Raw genomic sequence first — 21,864 nt, forward strand, 5'->3', positions numbered from 1 at the left:
ACCAAAAAGGTAATCAAGAAGACAATATGAAGGATAATAATAATACTGCAGCCATATTACATGGGCAAATATACATAAGCCATTAGACAGCATTGTGAGTATTAGGTGTTCAGCAGAGTGATGGCACAAAGGAAAAAACTTTCCCTGTGTCTAGTTGTTTTGTCATGCAGTGCCATATAGTGGTGATCTGAGGGGAGGAGTAGAAACAGTTTATGTTCAGGATGTGAATCAGAGGTGGGTTTCAGCTCTGACCAGTTCTGGAGAACTGGTAGCGGAAATTTTGAGTAGTTCGGAAAACCAGTAAATACCACCTCTGACTGGCCCCGCCCCCATCTATTCTCTGCCTCCCAAGTCCCAGCTGATTGGGAGGAAATGGGGATTTTGCAGTAACCTTCCCCTGGAGTGGGGAGGGAATGGAGATTTTACAGTATCCTTCCCCTGCCACGCTCACCAAGCCATGCCATGCCCACCCACAGAACTGGTAGTAAAAAAATTTGAATCCCAACACTGTTGTGAATGGTTTGTAGGTATCTTCTCAGCCCTTCTTTTGACCCACACAATATACAGGTCTTCTAGGAAAGGCAGGCTGGTTGCAATTGTTCTTTCTGCAGCCTTAATTTTCATTGAAACCTGTATTTGTCCTCTTTGGCTGCTGTACCAAACCAGACAGTTACAGAAGTACAAATGATAGACTCAATAATTCCTCTGTAAAACTATACCAAGTTTGAACATTTTGAGTTGACACAGGAAGAACAGTCTTAATGTGCCTTTTTAATGATGGTTCTAATGTTAGGTAACTATTTCAAATCCTGGGAGATTATAGAACCCCAAAACATGAAGGATTCTAAGTAAATATTGTTTTATTTTCCCCACCAACAATTCTTGTAATTTGGAGTCACAGAGGAATAAGGGAATACTACCTACATAGCATATGAAAGAGAAGGCCAGAAGAAATGTCTTTACAACATGTGACATTAATAGGTCATAGTGGTACATGATACATAAATCTCAACTTTTTTCTTCGTTGGTTCTTGCTTATATTTTGTGAAATAATCCTAACTACCACAATGTACATTTTATAGTACTGGATTTCCTCTCATTTATGTTTTCTAGTTCAAAAGGTGGCCTTATTGATTCCAAGCAATGTTTTGATTTTTGTTCTAGTCCAGTAAAATCTTTCTGTCAATCATCTCAACAGCCTATTACCTACATCCATCCTAGACAACTAGTAATCTCAGGAAGTAAATAACAAAGTTTCTATACATTGGAACATTCTAGTTTAGCTAAAAAACAGAAAAGTAAAATTATAGTTCTTTTCAATATTCTGTGGAAAACAATTAAAATATATAAAGTGGGTTATATTAAAATATGTAAAATTTATAATTTAATTATAAGATTACAAAGCTTTATAGTCTAATAACTCTGGTGTATTTTGCATAACAGTGAACAATTGCTTCCTTAAAGCACACAGTAGAATCATTTACTTGATGCTGGAGATTAAGTTAATTATGGATCCCTTGGCTTTGACTAATGGTTTTAATAATCACATTACTGTAAAATTAACTTATTCCTTACTATGCTTATAGCACTAATGATGAGAATTATAAAATTTATGCATCTTCAAAGTAAAATTGGCATGGAAAGCTGCCTCTAAATACAGCAGCTCCTTGGAGAACATTTAATGGGTATCCAATCACTTCTGATTCTTCTCTCATTTATCCTCACCACTCGTTTACTAATTTCTTCTGCTTCTAAAATCTCATGGCAATTACTAGTTTGCAAGCTAAAGTATGAACTGTTTTCCTGAGAAGATGTACAACACATTTAACCTGTAACCAAAATGCTTGGATTTAGGAAAGGTCATGCAGGGGTAAAAATAGGCATGATACTGATTCCCATGTCTTCATAGGAAAGGAGAATTTGAATCAGGTGAAGACATTGTAAAATGCTAAGGGGTACTGTTTCCATTGTTTTTCCAGGAATATTCATTGACAATTCAGGTTTCTAATAATTTTGTTAGTTTTCCCTGTCTTCATAATTATCCTTCCTCAGTACACCACTCTGGGCACTATTTTTTCAAAAATAATAGGCAAGCATTATGTTGCTACTGAGTCTTCCTTGGAATGTTTGAAAGGATAATCTTTCCCCACATTTTTAGAAGTATCCTTTAAAAAAAAAAACCACACTCCTTACAAACAATAGTGTTCCCCAATACTGATACCTTTCTGTCATGCACAATATGATTTCACTGTGACCATAAAAGCAATGACACGACAAATTGATAATTGGAAATATCATTTTGGGAGGGAACACAACTGGTGCAAAAAGACTTAATGCATGGAATCTGTAGGGATAATTCCCATCACTATTGATTTTATTAATTTTACTGAAATTTCTTATTCTTCAATATTTGGATTACCGGACTTGGAATTGGTTTGATTAGTTATTTCTGTAAAAAAAAAAATGCAGATGGGAACGAATACATGCGTGGACATCTGTGACATTGAATCTCATGTCATACCCACTTACCTGGTACAATCATTTCTACTCAAATGTAGTTACTGACATGTTATAAGATATAATATGCTTTTGGACATATAAAAAAAAGCATTAGGAAAATGAGTAGCAATATATTGTTAAATAACAGAATGGAAATAATAGCAAAATAGGTCACTTCCTGTTATGCATTACACTATGTTTGTGGAAAGGATGGGGAAGTCATATCAATTATCAATTTTGATTGTTCTTTGTTCCTCATATCCCCAATTGAAAATTTGATTAGGCCTTGAATTGATTAGGCCAACCAGCAGAGTCAGATTTTAAGGTACTTCCAAAAGGTCAATAGGATGGGGGTGAACCTTACTTCCAGCAGAATTATGACTCAAAGGGGCCATGGCAAAAAAGGCTGATTAGATTCTGCCAGCCAAAATTCCTTCACCGATGTTGTCTACAATATGTCCCTTCTGCCATGGCAAGTGAAGTAGGCCAATCCCATTGGGATGAGACAGTTTCTCAGATAACCTGGTCCCATGCCATGAAGGGTTTTAAAGGTAGCAATCAACATCTTGAATTGGACCCAGAAGCATATTGGCAACCAATGCAGCTCATGCAACAGCAGTATTATGTGCGCCACCCTCCAGAACTCTTTGCTCTGCTGCATTTTGCATCAATTGTAGCTTCCAAATACTCTTCAAGGGTAACCCCATGTAAAGTGCATTGCAGTACTCCCAAATTTAATGGATCTAATGGATCTGGTCTAGTGGTGAAATCCAATTTTTTTTACTACTGGTTCTGTGGGTGTGGCTTGGTGGGTGTGGCAGGGGAAGGATACTACAAATTCTCCATTCCCTCCCCACTCCGGGGGGGGGGAAGGGTATTGCAAAATCTCCATTCCCACCCCACTCTGGGGCCAGCCAGAGGTGGTATTTGCCTGTTCTCCAAACTGCTCAAAATTCCCGCTACCGGTTCTCCAGAACCTATTCAGAACCTGCTGGATTTCACCCCTGATCTGGTCCTTGTGAATAGCAATAGCAATAACAATAGCACTTAGACTTGTATACCACTTCACAGTGCTTTACAGCCCTCTCTAAGCAGTTTACAGAGTCAGTATATTGCCCCCAACAATCTGGATTCTCATTTTACCCACCTCGGAAGGCTGGAAGGCTGAGTCAACCTTGAACTGGTGATACTCGAATTGCCAGACTGCTGGCAGCCGGCAATCAGCAGAAGTAGCCTGCAGTACTGCATTCTAACCACTGTGTCACCACAGCTCTAAATCTCTTATTGGAGGAGCAAGCCAGTACTCACAAACCCCCATATTCACAATACCTCAAAATAAATTTTGAATATTTTTTTAAAAATATGTTGAAAAAAATTAAAATCTTGAGAGAGAATCAAATTTAAGTGATCTCAGAAGATCACTTGAAGATTCTCTCCTTTTTAAAATTATCATTATTTTGTTATCACTCTACCATTGTATAAGATTGTGAAGTGGCATAAAAAATTTTAGATGGTGTACGGCAACATTAATGGATCACATTTAATTCCATGTAAAGGTCATCCTGAATTCTAAGCAAAAGGAACAAGATCTTGACAGAGGAATAAATCAGATTTGGATGAAAACAGGCGTGTGTCTGTGTGCCAGCCTTTGGGGATTTGATTTTGACTAATTGGCAGGTACATTTTAATTCCATTTTGCTATTTTCATTTTTAGCACTTAAATAAGCAACACCATTGTTTCAAATGCCCTGGGTGCTTACATTGTTCCAGAACACCATGATTTTGTTTTAGCTTCATGGAGAGGAATTATGTCCTAGACCTAGAGTAAATTAAATTTCTTATGACAACTCTCTTTAGAAGATGGAACAACAAATATCTCCAATAAAAGTCGATTCACATTGTTATCAGTAAAAGAGATGCTTCTCCATCAACACATTTGTGAAACACATTCCTCTGGAACCGCAGTGCCTTTATATTAATTGTTTGGGAAATTGCATTTGTATTCATTTCCTTCCTTCCACTCATGGTATTATATTAAGCTTGAGATTATTTTGTGTCATGCTACATGACATGGTGGCATTTGGCATGTGACTAATAAAACTATATTTTAACATTAAAAATTACTTTGATATATAAATTAATGTCAAGCTTTGTTGATTACTGACCAACCACACACACACACACACAACCACACACTGAAGTCTTGCTAAATTTGAATGAATTTTGTCTAAATAAAAGTTGGACAATGAAACAAAAATCAGATAGAGCTCCATGCCAGTCCCTTGTCTTCAAGAAGGTGAGATAGTGTTACTCAGGGTTGGATGGTCAGCCACCAATGAGAATGGCTCGAGTTGGCTTTATGTTATTACTTTATGCTTGTTTACTAGAGTCTTTTGTATTGTGTGTCTGTAACCTTCCACACTCGCCCTTTCTCTCAACTCCCCTGCCTCAGAAAGGATATGCATATATGTAGTATTCCTGTTCACTTCCCATACTGACCATATTCCTCCACCTCTGGCTCTCAAACTCTGTTGGAGAGCCAGTACATTCTCAATATCCATAGCAATAGGAGAGAAATAATAATATTTATTACAGTGAGTCCAATAGTCAGCCAGATGATTAGACTGGATTTTTTATCCACCTACTGAGTCCTTCCCAAGGATAAGCAGATGGTTTGATGGTGTTAAATGTATCTTCACAGAATGTAAGCTGTTCCAAGTAAAGGTGCCTTTTGCAACCAACGGATTGTGATTTTGTCAATGCCAATATTTATCATTATTGTTTGTAGTACTATTCGTTAAGGTAATATTACATTACTTTCATGTAATAAATATTTTGGGGTTGATGGACAATCTGAAACTTCATGAAGGGGTTGATCAGCTGAAGAGTTTGGGGACCGCTGATCTAGGAGCTTGAGTTCACCTTACATAGCACTCCCTCCTGCAGTTGTTCCCCACAACAACCAGCCTGAAGTGAGATGGGCTCATAGAGAAAGAAAGGGGGCATGCACAAAGTCAACCAGTGAACTTCTATGGCTGATATTCTCCCCGATCCTAGTTCTTAATCACTCAACCATACCTATAACTTTGGAGTAATAGAAAATGGAAAGCTATGCTTTATATTCTGTCCATGTGGACATTGTTATCTCAATTACTCCATGGTAGCTAGTTGGTAGGTTTGTATGGCAGTGATAATAGTGAGCTGGGGACTGAGAACATGTTTTGTCCCCAAGTCTTTTTCTAACCAGTCCAAAGACCTTTATAATGTATAAGATGTTAAGCCAGTGACAGAACTTTAATGGTATTGTAACTGACACAGCTTTGATTTATGCAGATTAGGCCTTTGGATTCTTTATTTACTCTTATATGTTCCCCCCAAACACATGACATGGATGGATCTGCTATTGGCACAGGCTGTAGTTCCCATGAAAAATGCATGAGTTTCACATTAGTAGGTGAAACCTTACCATTTATCTGTTGCATCTTCAGCTATAGAGTGAGTTGAATTTGATGGCCTTAGTAGTCCTTTCTATTTCCATGATTCTATTATTAGGCATAGAACTGTTCAGCATTTTTTATTTTGGTCTGTTGTGTAGAGAGCCTTCCTGACAATGAAAGGTATACCAACTATTAGTATATAAATATGAAATGTACTATGTTGATAACATTTAAAGAAGTTTACTTTGGTGAACAACGAAAAGAATGGCATTTGAGATTGAAAAGAGACAATGTAAAGTATCATTATTTTTTTTTAATCCACTCTACATTTTATATAACATGCATTTTAAATGACAGGGTATGTACAAAGTCACCTGTCATTACTAGAACATGTGTTTATTCATCTTACTTAACAAGTCTATTTTGGGGTGGTTTTCCTGAATATTGCACTTTATGTAGTGGATGATTTTCAAATAGGCACTTTTGACCTTCACAGTAAATTGTAGGGAAAGGGTTCAATTAAATGTTATTACAGAAAAAATCCATAATGTTCCCTATGTTTAAATTTCTTGGTAGGAAGAATAGTCAAAAAAAGTTTGAACTAATCACAGAATACATACCTGTTAGATAAACTGATATGCAACCTAGAAATTCTCCACCAGCCCAAACTGGAAAATATATTCAGTCATTTCAAGAAGTTAATAATCAGCCAGCTTATTTCTAATCACATTTGGAAATGTTAAATCTTACTACTTTATGGATATTAAAGACCTTCAAAACAGTGAGCTTAATTTGACTACTGGTGAGTTTATTTTCTTTGGATTTAATGAATTTTAAACAGAGCTTAAAATAATATACAATTGGCAAAAAGAAAAAAAGGCAAAAGTTAGGTTATTGGAAGAAGTGGATTTTTTATTTGTAATTTTAAAAGAGGGTATAAAGTTATATTAGCTTATCCTCAGTGTAATGAAGTTTGGAAGCCATTTTTTTATTATTGTGTGTTGGTTTTTTCTTTTTTTTCTCTTTTTTTCTTTCCTGTATCTCTCGTTTACTTTTTTTCCCCTTCTAGTTTAGTTTGTATTAGATTTTACTATGTTTGCTAAAAGCTTCAATAAAATTCTTTTTTTAAAAAAAAAATCCCCTACAGGGCCCAGTTGTTCTATTTTGGTAGAAACCAATGTTGGGTTGACAGAAATGCAAAAAACATACTAAGCTACCTGCTTCATTACTTAAAATTCTATATATAAATATTAAACACGTTGTAGAATGAATATAGTTAAGTAACTGGAGAATCTTTGGTGGGCCAGAGAATTTTTGAAATCAAGTAACCCCATCCATTATTATATATGAGAAGCATCAGTTATTTTATTCATTGCACAATATATAGTACATTTCTTGAATTAGACATCACTGGTCAATTTAATGGTTAATCAACACAGTAAATGGTGTAGAAATTTATCCAATGTGAGCCTGTATTAAATATACAAGAGATTTCAAAGTTTTGGATCCTATTTTTTTTTTTAATTTGATTTAATTTAATTTGATTTATATGCCGCCCTTCTCCGGAGACTCAGGGAGGCTTACAATGCGTTAAGCAATTTATGGCATAACACCAGAAAATTTGTTGTTATTATATCTTTACTGAAAAAATATCAGTTGATTTTAGAAGAAATATTCTGACACACATATTGGAATTTCTTCTCCTTGGACAAGTCACAATTGGCATTGTGTCTTATTGGCTTTTCAGAAAGCAAATAGGATCTGCAATGGGCAGATATAAGTGAAGAATCTTGTATTAAATAATGGGGCTTAACTCTTGTTCCTGTTGCAATCCAGGCTTCATTGGGTCCCCAATATCTGTTATTTTCGCTGGAAAAGAATTCTCATTTGTGCCAACCCTGATTTTTCTCCTCATGATATAAACAGCAAACATGAGGAACCAATTGGGATTGCAATTGTAGATCATCAGTTAATTCGCCCTATCCCACACCCTATCTGGTTTAAACTAGACTTCCTATATCTGTAAACTGTAAGATACAAGAAAGATGTACTAGCTAATTTGGACATTGTTCCAAGAACAATCCTATAACTTTTAATCAGAAACAAATCTTCATTGGTACTTAACCTACATGTGAAAAGGAATATTTAAAAAGCTGTATTATTCCTGGCCCACAGTCTGTGGCTCTTGCTCTTCTCTGCTTAAGGGCAGGGACATCATACTTTGGACCATATTCAAAATATGGTAGTGCAGACACATTTTAGCATGGGGGTGGGGGTGGGGAGAATCAAAACAGACAAGCCATCTACCCAAGGCTCTTGTTGACAGGTTCTTTCATTTCTCTTTCATAACAAATTGCCACCATTTGCTACATCCATAGAAACATCTACATAAATTGAAAGTACAATCCTGAATCCATAGTGCCGACCCATTTTCAGTTCCTCTTCTACACAGAAAAGGCACTTTTCTAGAAAATCAAGTAATAGCCCCAGTAGAACAGATTGACTAGTATGAAAAAAAAGGGAAATAACCATTTCGAATAGCAATCAATTTTGCTTGGATTTTGAATTGTAAAATAGCTGGTGAGTCTCTGAAGTTTGTTCTTCAAGATGTATTGAATTTTATCCTTTGGGCTCAAAGGTAAGCTGTTGCAAGAGGCATTATCAATAGAGACAAAATTTATTTTTTGATTGAAACTGGCAGTGAGTGACGTATTGAATATATCGATGGTGGTTTTATTTTCAGTTTCTCTGGTGGCATCTTTTGTAGAAGTCTAGAATAGACCAAAGTTACAGTTAGATGACAGAGGTATGTTGTAACTTAGCAAATTAATTTTTTTTTACAGCAGTTGAAAAGAACAGACATTTAGTATGACTGCTGCTAATGTAACTTCATCTTGGGATTTTAACAAACAATAGAAATCTTAGCAAAAGCTAAATTCTGATTTACCAGTACTAAGGCCAGAAGGGAACAATAACAACAACAACAACAACAACAATTTTATTGATATCGCTGTACCAGGAGATGCCAGAGTTGAAGAAAAAGAACTGGAAAAAATCATGAAATATCACACCTGGCCACGGAAACTACACAGCTATGGATGAAACATGTAACAGTGACACCCATTGTCATCAGGGCACTTAGTACCATGTCCAAGAATTTTACAAAACACATCAAGAAATTGCACCTTCCTGAAATAACACCAGCGGAACTGCAAAAAACTGCACTACTCGGAACATCGTACATCTTAAGAAGGTACTTGGCTGATACCTAGGATGCTGGCAGCAACCCGTATCAACCATTAGCACCAGTCAATGGTATTTGAGACACATTTTTAAATGTTCAGTTGACTTGAGTTTCATGTTTAATGAATAAAAGAGATGGGGCCGTTGATCTTGCTCTTGTGCTCTGGCGAGATCCGGCCATGAATGGCGTGAATGAATTTTTAATGTTTTTAATTTTTAAATGTTTTTTATAATGATTTTTTAAAATGTATTGTGAGCCGCCCTGAGTCTTCGGAGAGGGGCGGCATTTAAATTGAATTAATTAATTAAATTAAATTAAATTAAATAATAATAATAATAAAAATAATACCTGGTCTAGGTATTCAATCAACATATTGTAAATATAAACATAACTTTGGTAATCTCCATACCTGAATAAAATTAATTCTCTCATAATACCATAAGCAGCATATTTTTTAGGGTTAGGGTTGCTCACAAAAACATGCCATGATCCTCTAGCACAGGGGTGTCAAACTCGATTTCATTGAGGGCCGCATCAGGGTTATGTTTTACCTCAGTGGAGCTAGGGAGCATGGCCAGGGGAGGCATGGCCTGCATGACATCACTTGTGTCCCCCCCCCCAGCGCCTGTGGTGGCTCGAGCACTTTGCTAGCGAAAACAGACTCCCAAGCTCCATTTTCAGCTGGTTGGCCTCCTGCAACCTTCTGCCAGCAAAAATGGAGCTCGGGGGGGGGGGACCACACGTTGTCCTCGTGAGCTACATTTTTTGCCGGGATGGCCTCCTGCAATCCTCTGACAGCAAAAATGAAGCTTGGGAGGGCCGCCCTCGCGAGCTCTGTTTTCACTGGCAGAGGCACTGCAGGCCAGTCCTTCGCTATTTCCAGGGCGGCCTCAAGGGCCAGATCTAAGCACCCCATGGGCAAGATCTGGCCCCAGGGCCTTGAGTTTGACACCCCTGCTGTAGCTAATTCTGTTTGGACTCTGGAACCAGACAGTAAAGTGGGGAGAGTAGCCTTGGCTACTCTACTGAGCTTCACAGTCCATGGGACTCCACCATATTCATCTTCTAAGACAGCTTGCTCTCCTCATGAGCAAAGCAGGAGAATGATCCATCCAAAGCTTTCAAGTAAGATCCAGCTGCTAGTCTACTCAACTTGTATAGGGAAGGAATGGAAGAGCAATGAAGATCCTCTGACTTCCAGATCCCAAAGGGAGGTCACAGGCTGAACTAAAGAGAGGATTCACCTTCTTTCTTCTACTGTGACTTATTTCTTCAAGAACTGTTTCTGAGTTTGGAAGAAAGAAGAACCCAGGCTCTTCCCCCCCACACCCCAGCAAACTACACAAATCCACTGTGTCATGTTAAAGTCTCAATGCAGCCTTTCCAGCTGTTTTATTGACATAATTCCTAGAGGGAACAAATCCATGTATAATTATTTATCTATCTATCTCTCTAGCTATCCACACATTCATCCATCCACTGAAAATGCTTGTTCACTACATAATCTGACTGAACAAGGTTTACCTTCTGGGTCTCGTTAGCCGCTTGTTTCTGTGATGTGATGTAATGTGCTACTGCATATTCCACCAACGCCCCAAATATAAAGCTGAAGCAGATGCCCAGGTAAATGTCAATGGCTTTTATGAAACCATTGGCATTTGTCATTGACTTTCGGGACCCCATCATCAAAGTTGTCATTGAGAGAACTGTGGTTACACCTGGAAAATACAGTCAGATTTAAAACAAAAAACAAAAAAATGAACACAGAATACTTTTGTCTGAAATTTGACACAACAGATGGTTCTTTCATGGGTAGCTTTTTGTGAAAAGCCATGGATTATTATAAACACCTGGTAGTTTCTGATATGTGAGAATGCTATCTGTTTTTGTTTTTTAGGGCCATATTGTTAAATCCTGAAAGCTTTTGATGAGATGATAGCAGACAGCATGCAGAAAGCAAAAAACAGCCATATAACCAAATAGATTTTCCCCATAGCACTTACACTGTGGAAGTGGGGATGGATTAAAATCTCCATTCAAAGTGTGACATTGTCAAGAAATAAAATATTTCTTCTTCCTTTCTTTCTTTTTTTCTTTCTCTTTTTCTCTCTCTCTTTCTTTCTTCCTTTTACAGTCTTTGTATCATCTTTCTATCTATCTTTCCATCCTTTTTATCCATCCTCAGTCAGTCCTTTCTATCATTCAGCCTTCAAGGAACATTCAATTTGTTTTCAAGTGTAATGCAAAGGGTCTTAGAATAAGTATAGCATGTGCAAGGGATATTACTGAATCTTACACTTATATGAAGGAAAAGGATATCCTAGAACATTATTTTCTTTATATTACAGAAAACATTAATGTGAGGAATAATGTAGAGATGAGCAATACATCTTTTGTGAAATTTGAAATTTTCAGAGAGTTGACCCACTATTACTAATCCTCTACTTGAGAAATATCTGATAATAAATTTCCAAAATACTTGAGCATCCATGGAAGACAGTGTAAAATATAAATATATATTATCCCATATTCTGATGTTGCTTTGAGGTTGACATGCAAGGATATTTTAAATTTTACATTTTAAATTTTTCATTCAATACAGCTTTTTAAAATACCTGTAATGATGTTCAGTAAGTTATAGTTTATGAGATTCTACATATAAACCATGCCAAAATCAAAATCATCAGGTAATGCCAACCAATACAAATCATGCAATATCTATCATTTTACATTCCAGATACAAGGTCAAATAATGAATGCATCTACAACAGGGGTGAAATCCAGCAGGTTCTGACAGGTTCTGGAGAACCGGTAGCGGAAATTTTGAGTAGTTCAGAGAACCAGCAAAAACCATCTCTGGCTGGTCCCAGAGTGGGGTAGGAATGGAGATTTTGCAGTATCCTTCCCCTGCCACGCCCACCAAGCTATGCCCACCAAACCACACCCACAGAACCGGTAGTAAAAAAAATTGAATTTCACCACTGATCTACAACTTCCCATCCAAAATTTGAGAAAATTGGAAACTCCACCAATATGAAATTGTGGTGGCTATTCATTTAGTTCTAAACAGTTTGGTTGCATAATGTTTTAAATCTTGCATTTAAGATAACCCGTGTTTTTATCTAAGCAAAGTTTTCCTCAGTCCACCCCTCATCTATGCATCCATAAAACAAGTGCGTCTTTTTCATGTCACTCACCAATACATGTTCTTGCAGGGACTGAATCCAGAGTGATCCAGAAAGAAACCCAAGACAAAATGACAAGCAGACTGCTTGGCACATAAGTCTCCAGAATAAAATAAAGGATATTTCTCTTGAGCTCAAATTGCAGGACCAGTCTTGGATAAATGCCTGGTCCAAGAAAGAAAAAAATATAATATATTCTTATACTGTTCTTTCAGAGAAGGAAATGATGTGCTACTTCTCACTAAGAACCAGATTACTCCAAATCTCCATGTGACATGATAATAATATAAAGTAGTGTCAAGTGTAAAGGCTGAGCATATGATTTGGACAGGGTATCTTGCAGAAACTTTACTTGCAGAGCTCTCCTTGTCAGAGAAAGCTTCAGGGGTGGTTAGGGCACTGAAAATAGTTAGATCTGACATAAACCTTGCTCTCCACACCGTCTTTATTTCCACTGCTGATTTGTTACCTGTTTCTTGACGTGACATGGTTACAAGCGTGTAAAAATGTTCCACTGTGTACTGCGAGAGCCGCAAGTTCTCAAGGCCATGGACAGAATCATTTCCCCTCAACCACACGAAACGGACATCATTTTCATCATATCCCCCTAGTCATAACATTAAAAAGAAGAAAAGGTCATTGAGTAAGGAGCTGAACACCTGGTGATGATCATCCTAGGCAGCTATTGGCAAAAAAGAACAAAAGCTAATTAGCAATTCTATGAGAACCATGCTCTTGAAAACATGCAAGCATGCCCATGCTCTTTTCTCAAGTATCAAATTGGAGAATATATGTGGCTCAAGATTGAGTTGTTGGGTTTTTCATGTTCTGTGAGCTTGTTTGTCTTCCTGCAGATGTTTCATTACCAGTGCACTGCACTGATGGTGGTACCTAGCCAATTAATGAAACATCTGCAAGAGAAGCATTCTCACAGAACATCAAGAACGTGCATTTTAAATTGTATTCAGAAGAGTTGGGAGATGGGAAGCCCACTTCCACCAGCCCACCTCAGCAACTCCTACTTTTGGATGCTGCCTTTATCTTGAGAGGAATGGTCGTCAGCATTCCACTAGGGCAGGGGTCGGCAACCTTAAACCCTCAAAGAGCACAAAGATCCTAACCAGAAGCCCCCCATTCAATTCTGGAGCCAACTGGAAGTCTGGTTCCCCTACCTAGAGTTTCCTCCTAGTGCGATGTTCTTTTTCCTCTATCTGTCCTAACCAAAAGCCCTATCAATTGTGGAGCCAACTAGAAAACCCGCCCCTTGCCATAGAGTCCCCTCCTGGCATGCCATGCTTCCCCCCCCCCAATAACCGGAAGCTCCTCTCAAAATTGTGGCATTGACCAGCAACAGGGAGCCACAGAAGAGAGATGAAAGAGCCACATGCGGCTCCAGAGCCACAGGTTGCTGACCCCTGCAGTAGGGCAGCTAATTGATGTCAAGCCAGCTCATGGTAGTTAATTCAGACTGATTATCCATTGGAAGGGGGAAATAATCAAACCAATTATAGGTTTAAGATGTAGCAACAACAATATTTGCATTTAGAGAGAAATTTACTTTCAAGGGTATAGACCAGGGATGTCAAACTCGCGATGACATGTTGTGGTCACATCTATCACAACTTTTTTCCCCTTCACTAAACCGGAGGTGGGCGTGGCCAGCATATGATGGATCTGGCCTGCGGGCTGTGAGTTTGATACCCTGGTATAGACAGAAAACACAAAATGCAGACAGGTTTCATGCATTTCTTTTGAGTCTTGGAATAGCTCAACCTCCTAGCTGATTGGCTCTCGGAGCTGTCATGTTCTTTTATCTCTTCTATATCTTTCCTTGATTCAAAGGTTTTAATTTATGATGGACTGTAGGGTATCCACCTAGAGTTTTCCCTGATTGCCAATCTCTTGCAGGATGATTCCTATATTTCCCTTGCCTCATTTAGCATGACACCTTTAATAGCTCCTCCTTGCTGCTTCAGAGCAAATGAACAGAAAGTTGCACAGTTCTCATTTTCAGCTGGTACAGGAATGCACCTCTAAGGAATCACTTGGCTGAGCTGCTGCCCATGAAAATTAGACTAGAACAACAAGGGAAGAAAGAGGACTGTCAGTTACCCTAGTCATATGAATTTTCCTTCCTTCCTTCCTTCCTTTCTTCCTCCCCCCCTCTTAATAATGAGGATAAATACTTTGAATCAGATGATCCCAATCAATCTAAAATAGCTATTTCTATAGCAAACTAAATAAAGCTTAGGATGCAACTGTCTAACCAATTCAGACATTGGGACAGGTCTGTCCGTTCCCTCATTCCTCAGAGATAAATCACTGCAAAATCCAAGAGGCAAACAGCTCTCCTAAAATCAAAGTGCAATAAACAAGCAAATATTTTAGCTTCTTGGTAATTTATGTATAGATCTGTCATTCAATAAAAAAGACAATATTGTCATGAAAAAAGCCCTGATGAATATCCCACAGTGAGAAACTGTGTTTTACCCTAGGCAAACATGATTAAATCAAGTATCTAATACTACAGGAGGTTTTTATTCTCCCAGTACAATTTATCCAAATCTCTTTTTTTTCAAAATTTCTGCCTACCTTATAATAGTGATAGCAGCAGTTACTTAGGGAAACAATTGAAGAAATGATTTGTTTTTCATCTAGAGGTTGTTCATATTTAAATTGCATTAATTCTAGACATTTATTGTACTGGCTTCACTTGTTGGCAATGAGCATATAGTTTAATAAGAATAATATTACATGAAAGTTTGATAGGGAAACCAATTATTTCCTCTTTCTGTGCCAATCTTTTTTTTAATGCTAAAACCACCTATATATTAAAAAAAGAAAACTAGTCATTACTATTTTAGTTTTCTGCATTGTAAATAAAGTTAATCATGCAAACTGTTGAGTATTAAGTGACAGTTTAAATGAGGCAATCAGGAATAAATCCTGAGAGCGGGAAATTTAGAGAAACGTCAGTGGCTGAAGCCACGGACAGCTCCTGCTTATAAAGGGCTGCCGCGGCTGGAGTTGCCATTGCTGTTACAGAGCTTAAATAAAGCATTGATATTATACTTTGTATCGAGTCCTTTCTTCAACCGCCCGCTATTTAACACAAACTAATAGGATTTTAATGTGAAAATAATAGTGACTTCCATTGGAACTTCAGTCTAGTAGCTGAGAACTAAAAATTGGCCTTCATATAATGAGATTTAAGTCATTATTGAACTTGTTACAGAGAAGAACAAAGAGAAAAGTCTTCAGCCTTCATGTGTGTGTCCAAACAGCAAGCACTGAGAAAATGTCAGAAAGGAAGTAGAATACATTGTCAACTCCTTTAAGAAACTATCTGAGAAGAGGATGAGAAAATATTTCCATTCCATATGTGAAAGGCTGCAATAGATGCAAAATAAGAGAGGAAAATGCCACCTCTTTTGGACATATTTAAAGAGGAAAAATTAGTGGCAAAGTCACAAAGGTGGTAGCAAAGTTGGAAAACCATACTACTCAGATGAAATGTGCTAAAAAAAATCCCTTAGGTGAAAAGATGGCATGTAACAAATAAAGCTATTAAGGATCAGGATAGATAGGGATACATAGATGATAGATAGATAGATAGATAGGCAGGCAGGCAGGCAGGCAGGCAGGCAGACAGACAGACAGACAGACAGACAGACAGACAGACAGACAGACAGACAGACGATGTTCAAGCAAACCTGATTTAAATTTAGCTGTAACATTGTTATCCGAAATGGTATAAATAATATATCTAGAGCAGGAGTGTCAAACTCAATGACTGGGGGCCAGATCCAAGTGATATTTCCAGCCTGGAAATATCAAGGGACAGACTTGCAGCCCATTTTCGGCCTTCCTGTCCTCCAACAGCACTCTGCCAACCAAAAATGGACCGCGTGGGGCCTCCATGAGGTCCGTTTTCGGCCGGCAGAGTGCTGCAGGAAGACTGAATTGGACTGGATTATAATTATGTGGCCTCAAGTAAGTGCCTGATCTGGATAGAAAACAAGCAACATCCTATGTTAATGCTACAATTTAATGCCAGATTTTACATACTGTAGACCCATTTAATTTACAATCAACAATCTATAATTGACAGCCATTTCTATTTACTATCCTGGAAATTTATCTCTGCTGTTAGATTTTGTATTATCATGTTATTTATGCTATTTTATTTTTATTATTAGTTGGATAATGAAAATTCAATAGTATAAATAGCTTTTCTGCCTGGAAAAGCAATTTTCTATTAAACAATGTGGTATAAATTTAGAAATAAAAAGTTTAATGGAGTATGAAGAATAAGTAATAAATGTTTGCCAGTAATAGCTGGTAGAAGAGATAGGAAAATCGTTATAGTAACAAACTGTGGAAAAAAAGAAAAGAAGGGGAAAAATGCATCTTGACCCTGTGTCAAACGCCCACCCCAGCCACGGCCAACCCCCGGCCCTCCAAGGTAAAATACAACCCTGATGCAGCCCTCAATGAAATCGAGTTTGACACCCCTGATCTAGAGTCTAGACTAGCAGAAGAATAGAGTTGTTTAGGGGCCAGGATCAGGGGTAGGCTGCTGGGGGTTCATAGGGGTTAGGGTTAGGTTTAGGGTTACCTGTAGCTAAGATTCTATGCAGTTCAAAGAACTCCCAAATCCCACTCCTGGCTGGCTCCACCCACCCCAACCTGCCCCTCCCAGGAATCCCGACGTGGCCTGTTTTGGATGCAGGTATGTGCAGGCGTACGGAGGCTTGGGGAGGGCAAAAAACAGACCTACCGGAAGTCCAGGAAGGCCAGAAACGGGCCTGTTTCCGGCCTCCAGAGAGCCTCCGGAGCCTGGAGAGGCCGTTTTCGCCCTCCCGGAGGCTCAAAGAAAGCCTCCGGAGCCCGGGGAGGGCAAAAACACCTCCCACCATGGTGCAGAGGCAAACTAGGCCACACCCACCATGGCCACTAACCGCCCAGCAACTGGGTGAAGAGAACTCCTTGCTAAACTTTTTGAAGCCCACCCCTGGTCAGGATCTATAGCCTTCTCCGGAGCAAAATTTGTGGCATTATGCTGTAATATATTTCAAGTGATTTAATTTCAGACTCAGTCCAGTGGCAGAAAATCTGTCAGATAATAAGTCAATTTAATAGTCACTTGTACATTTTTTTTCTGGATGTTGATCGAACTGATTAAGGGCCCTGGTGGCACAGTGGTTAGAATGCAGTATTGCAGGCATCAGTCCTGACGAGGCTCAACATTGACTCAGCTGTCCATCCTTCTGAGATGAAAAAAAATGAGGACCCAGATTGTTGGGGGAAATAGGCTGACTCTGTAAACTGCTTAGACAGGGCTGTAAAGCACTATGAAGCAGTATATAAATTTAAGAGCTATTGCTATTTCCTAAGATGCTTTCCCTCTCAGATAGGTAGCTACCTACTAAGGAAATGTTTTTGCACATGCATCAAGTTTGAAATTTCTCAGGTTAAAGTACAAGTTGACAAGATTGTTCCATCTTTCTTGTTCAGATTTTTTTAAAAATGCCATACTAAAGTGGGTTAAAGGTCTTCAAAACTCCCCAAATCATGAGAAGTTGCTTTAGATCGATGCTAACCAGTGTTCTGATGACTAGAAGTTCTAATCTAGCTCCGATACTGAGTATGTATCACTTCTGTCAATAAGGGTCATTCAGTATAGCTCAAGTACAACAAATGCTGTGAATCTGGAAATAGATGAAATAGAAAATAGAAAAGATCTTTAAAGATATTTGATCCCAAATGATGTTAAATCTGTTTTTAGAAGGATTTACAAGGAATAAATTTATCCTGTACCTCGCCTGAGACAGAGGTCACAGAAATGTCCCAATCCATCACTGAAGTCACGTCCAAATTACTGTCTGAGCTGAACCCTAACTGAACTACTAATTAACTATGTCAAAGTAGGAGGTCAATTAATAAATAGAAATATATGATGGTTTGAAGCCCCTCCAAGAATGGTGACCGCTCATTTGCCTAACCTTCCTTTTACCTTTAACAATTGTTGAGTTAGTTTGATAAATTTGACAAAATTTCCTTCATTACACTTGAATTCCTTAGGATATTTCCTTACTTTCGTACTTGCTGTTTTGTTTCAATTGCAGATCCTGCAATGGGTCATGAGTGTTACATTGATGCTGACCACATGTGGATTATTTGACTGAAATGGAAGACATCTTTCAAACCAGTATATTATAGAAGCAGAAGGCTTTTTAATTTTCAGCATCAATCAATGCTCTTCATTATATCCCAAAATGCTGTGGTGGCAATTCTAGAGAACCCGCTCCCATAATAGTAGCTCTGAACAAGAACTATTACAAGGCCGTGTTTGGTAAAACTGTAACAATGATAGTAAAATTCTATTGAATGCCCTCATCCAAAGTCAAGAAATGTCACTCTGAGGATGGAAGTCTAGTGCCACATCTGTCACATTTTCTGAAAGAGGCTTCTAAGACTTCAAGAAGCTGAAAAATATGGAATGATGCAAAACAAAAGAGGCAACACCCCACCACCCAATTTAGCTTATTTTTAGGTAGATATCAGCAAATGTCCCACTCTAACACTCTTCCAGAAGGCACTGGAAGGTTCTGCCAGCGGGCCTGGGGAACCCAGAGCGGGATGGAGCCCATTAAATGGCTTGTGTGATGTGTTGTCGCTGGGGTGAATGTTGAATGCATAAAGATTGGTGTAAAGTTGAGATGTTGGACTGTCTAGCTGAATATGGCACTGCTCTTCCCATGTTTTTCTGTAACATTAGCATGAATTAAATGATTCCATAATTAAAAGGATAAGTAGAAACCTTTACAGTCAAAAATACAAATGAGATGTTCAAATTGGTAATCTAATTATGCATTAAGCAACTCAGATCAAATAGGAGGAAAAAATGTTCACTTTCCTCTTGAGTGACATACTTACAGCTTTCCATCTGCAGTTTACAAGTCTGTGTATCCAGTGGATATTTGGACAGATCCATGTTACATGCAACAGTGGTGGTGATTCTGCAAAAGGAGAGAAACCACATAAGTATTTATTATGGGGCATCTGTATTCTTCATAGCAGCCCCTAGATGGCAATGTTTCTGCTTTAAAGATTAAGCAACTGTTAATACTTACAGTGGCTGCAAATTAAGCATTGATGTCTATGGAGTTTCTCAATCATCCAGGTCATGGTTGTCCCAAAAATGCTTTTTCCAAAAGGCAACTGGACTTTCTTTGTTTTTTCTTTGAAAACATTTCACTTTTCACCCAAGAAGCGTCTTCAGTTCTAAGTTAGAACTGAAGAAACTTCTAGGATGAGAAGCAAAACATTTTCAAAGAAAAAAAAAAACAAGAGTCCAGTTGCCTTTTGGAAAAAGCACCTTTGGGACTTTCCTTTGGTGGTTAGTGTGTGTCTACAATAGCTTCACTTACAAAAATAAGAGGAACCAGATATTACTCCATTAGACACAAACTGCTGAGGTTCTGCGAGAATAGGGTGCAGCCTTCACATAAGTGCTACAAAGCAAATCCTGGAGATCATGCACATGGTTGGACCATATTTTTATATAAAAATGAATATGAATTACTTCTTTTTTATTTGGGGGTGTAGTGGGTGGGTGGAAGAATCAAGTTAGGAGTTTTTGACATGCTGAGCCCCAAAAGGTTTGCCATCACTAGTACTGACTGCAGTAATCTAGATGAGAAGATGTAATAAGATCATGGAAATCAAGCTATCTTTACCCAGGTAGGACCTGTATGCCAACATGCCAGCCTGAGCTGTTACAAAGCACTCCATGTAAAAGAACATTGTAGTTCTAATATCAAAGATGGAGCTTCAAACTTGATCCTTTAGGGCCGTGATGGCGAACCTATGGCATGCGTGCCAGAGGTAGCACGCAGCGCCCTCTCTGATGCCATGCAAGCCGTCGCCCCAGTTCAGCTCTGCTGCGCATGCGCGCTCGCCTCCCACTGGCCAGCTGGTCTTCGGGTCTCTGTGCGGGGGAGTGGGGCGCATGCACAGGGGCATGCACACATGCGTGGGGGCTGGGGCTTATGCATGGCGGTTGTGTGCGAATTGCATTTGGGGGGTTCGGATGCGCGCACACGCTTTGGGCACTCAGTCTGGAAAAGGTTAGCCATCACTGCTTTAGGGGAAGATTAGCCCCTTTCAGACTTAGTTGAACCACACTTTTCCAACCAGCCCACCCGTTCTCCAACTGTATCTTCATCTTACTGGACTAAACATCAGTTTATGGCCCTTGTGCAAAAGTGGTGTATCAGAAGGCAAGCAAGACTTACCGCAAAGCATACAAGACTGTCCCATTGGAGAACAACCGTATAAGCCGATTCTCTACTGTAACTTCATGTAAGAAAGACCTTTTTGACTCCACAATATATGTGTCAGGTACCCACAGATATTTCACCAGCCGGGCGTCCAGAGTAAAACTTCGGTTTCCCTGAAAAACCAGACGGGGATCGGTCCAGCGTTGTCGCAAATATATTGTTGCAGTATAGTCCTAGAAGGATGATGAATCATGAGAATCAAGACTATAATTTTTATAATTTAAATACAATTTACCAAACAAAGTCTTTCAACAAGTAATGGTTTCACCATTTTCTCCAAAATTAACACTTAATATTTAACAAATTCTGGCTCTTGTCTTAATAAGCACTATTTATAGGTACCAGGGGTGAAATCCAGCAGGTTCTGACAGGTTTTGGAGAACCGGTAGTGGAAATTTAGAGTAGTTCAGAGAACCGGCAAATACCACCCCTGGCTGGCCCCAGAACGGGGTGGGAATGGAGATTTTGCAATATCTTTCCCCTGCCACGCCCACCAAGCCACGCCCACAGAACCGGTAGGGAAAAAAATTGGATTTCACCCCTGATAGGTACCCATGCTGAACCATGTAGTTCTCAAATTGCTCTATAGTCTTTCTTTCTTTCTTTCTTTTTTCTGTCCATAGGATCATAGAGTTGGAAAGGGCATAACTGCTTGCATTCTATAGGAATCATTGCAACAGCCCTGATAATTATGCAGATTCTGTTTAAAAAACAGGTTTTAGTGGGCTAAGAGTTTCACATGTACTCTTCCAGGCCATTGCGTAACTACCCAAAATTGTTTAAATTCATACCTTTCAGGCAGATACAATCTGGGTGTGGGTGAATCTTTTTCTCTGTCTACATTTTTAGGTCGTGATATGTCAAGTCAAATATGAAACATTCAAATATCAAGTTTTATTTTACGTCAGTACTGGCTGAAAAAATTCACTAGATTGTTTTACAGGTTTATGATCTAGGATCAAATTATTGTTTGAAAATGGAATTTTAATGATGTGTATGGATTACTTTGTATGAATTAAGGGTTTAAAATTGTAGAATACCTATGATAATTTGTTTTATATTTTTATTTATTGAATTTTTTTGGTTAAGCTCCTTTTGTTTCTTTTGAATATATTATTATTTTTCTTTTCTGTTTTGTTTCTGTTTGTTTACAT

At 38.5% G+C, this 21,864-nt stretch overlaps 1 protein-coding gene across 1 annotated transcript in view; it reads right to left on the minus strand.

Annotated features, from left to right (window-relative positions):
* Nucleotides 1-8,401: 8,401 nt before the first annotated feature.
* GABRP (gamma-aminobutyric acid type A receptor subunit pi) overlaps nucleotides 8,402-21,864 on the minus strand; it is a 28,644-nt gene continuing 15,181 nt past the window's right edge. Inside the window, exons 4-9 of the mRNA XM_070956199.1 lie at nucleotides 20,666-20,883; nucleotides 19,305-19,387; nucleotides 12,835-12,972; nucleotides 12,378-12,530; nucleotides 10,705-10,898; nucleotides 8,402-8,707 (exon numbers count right to left, since the gene is read on the minus strand). Of these exons, the coding sequence (XP_070812300.1) occupies nucleotides 8,402-8,707; nucleotides 10,705-10,898; nucleotides 12,378-12,530; nucleotides 12,835-12,972; nucleotides 19,305-19,387; nucleotides 20,666-20,883 (1,092 nt within the window). The remainder of the gene's footprint in view (nucleotides 8,708-10,704; nucleotides 10,899-12,377; nucleotides 12,531-12,834; nucleotides 12,973-19,304; nucleotides 19,388-20,665; nucleotides 20,884-21,864) is intronic.

The sequence above is a fragment of the Pituophis catenifer genome, unplaced genomic scaffold, assembly GCF_029215685.1.
Source record: "Pituophis catenifer annectens isolate HBS135680 unplaced genomic scaffold, rPitCat1.0.hap2 SCAF_1, whole genome shotgun sequence".
NCBI lineage: Eukaryota > Metazoa > Chordata > Lepidosauria > Squamata > Colubridae > Pituophis > Pituophis catenifer.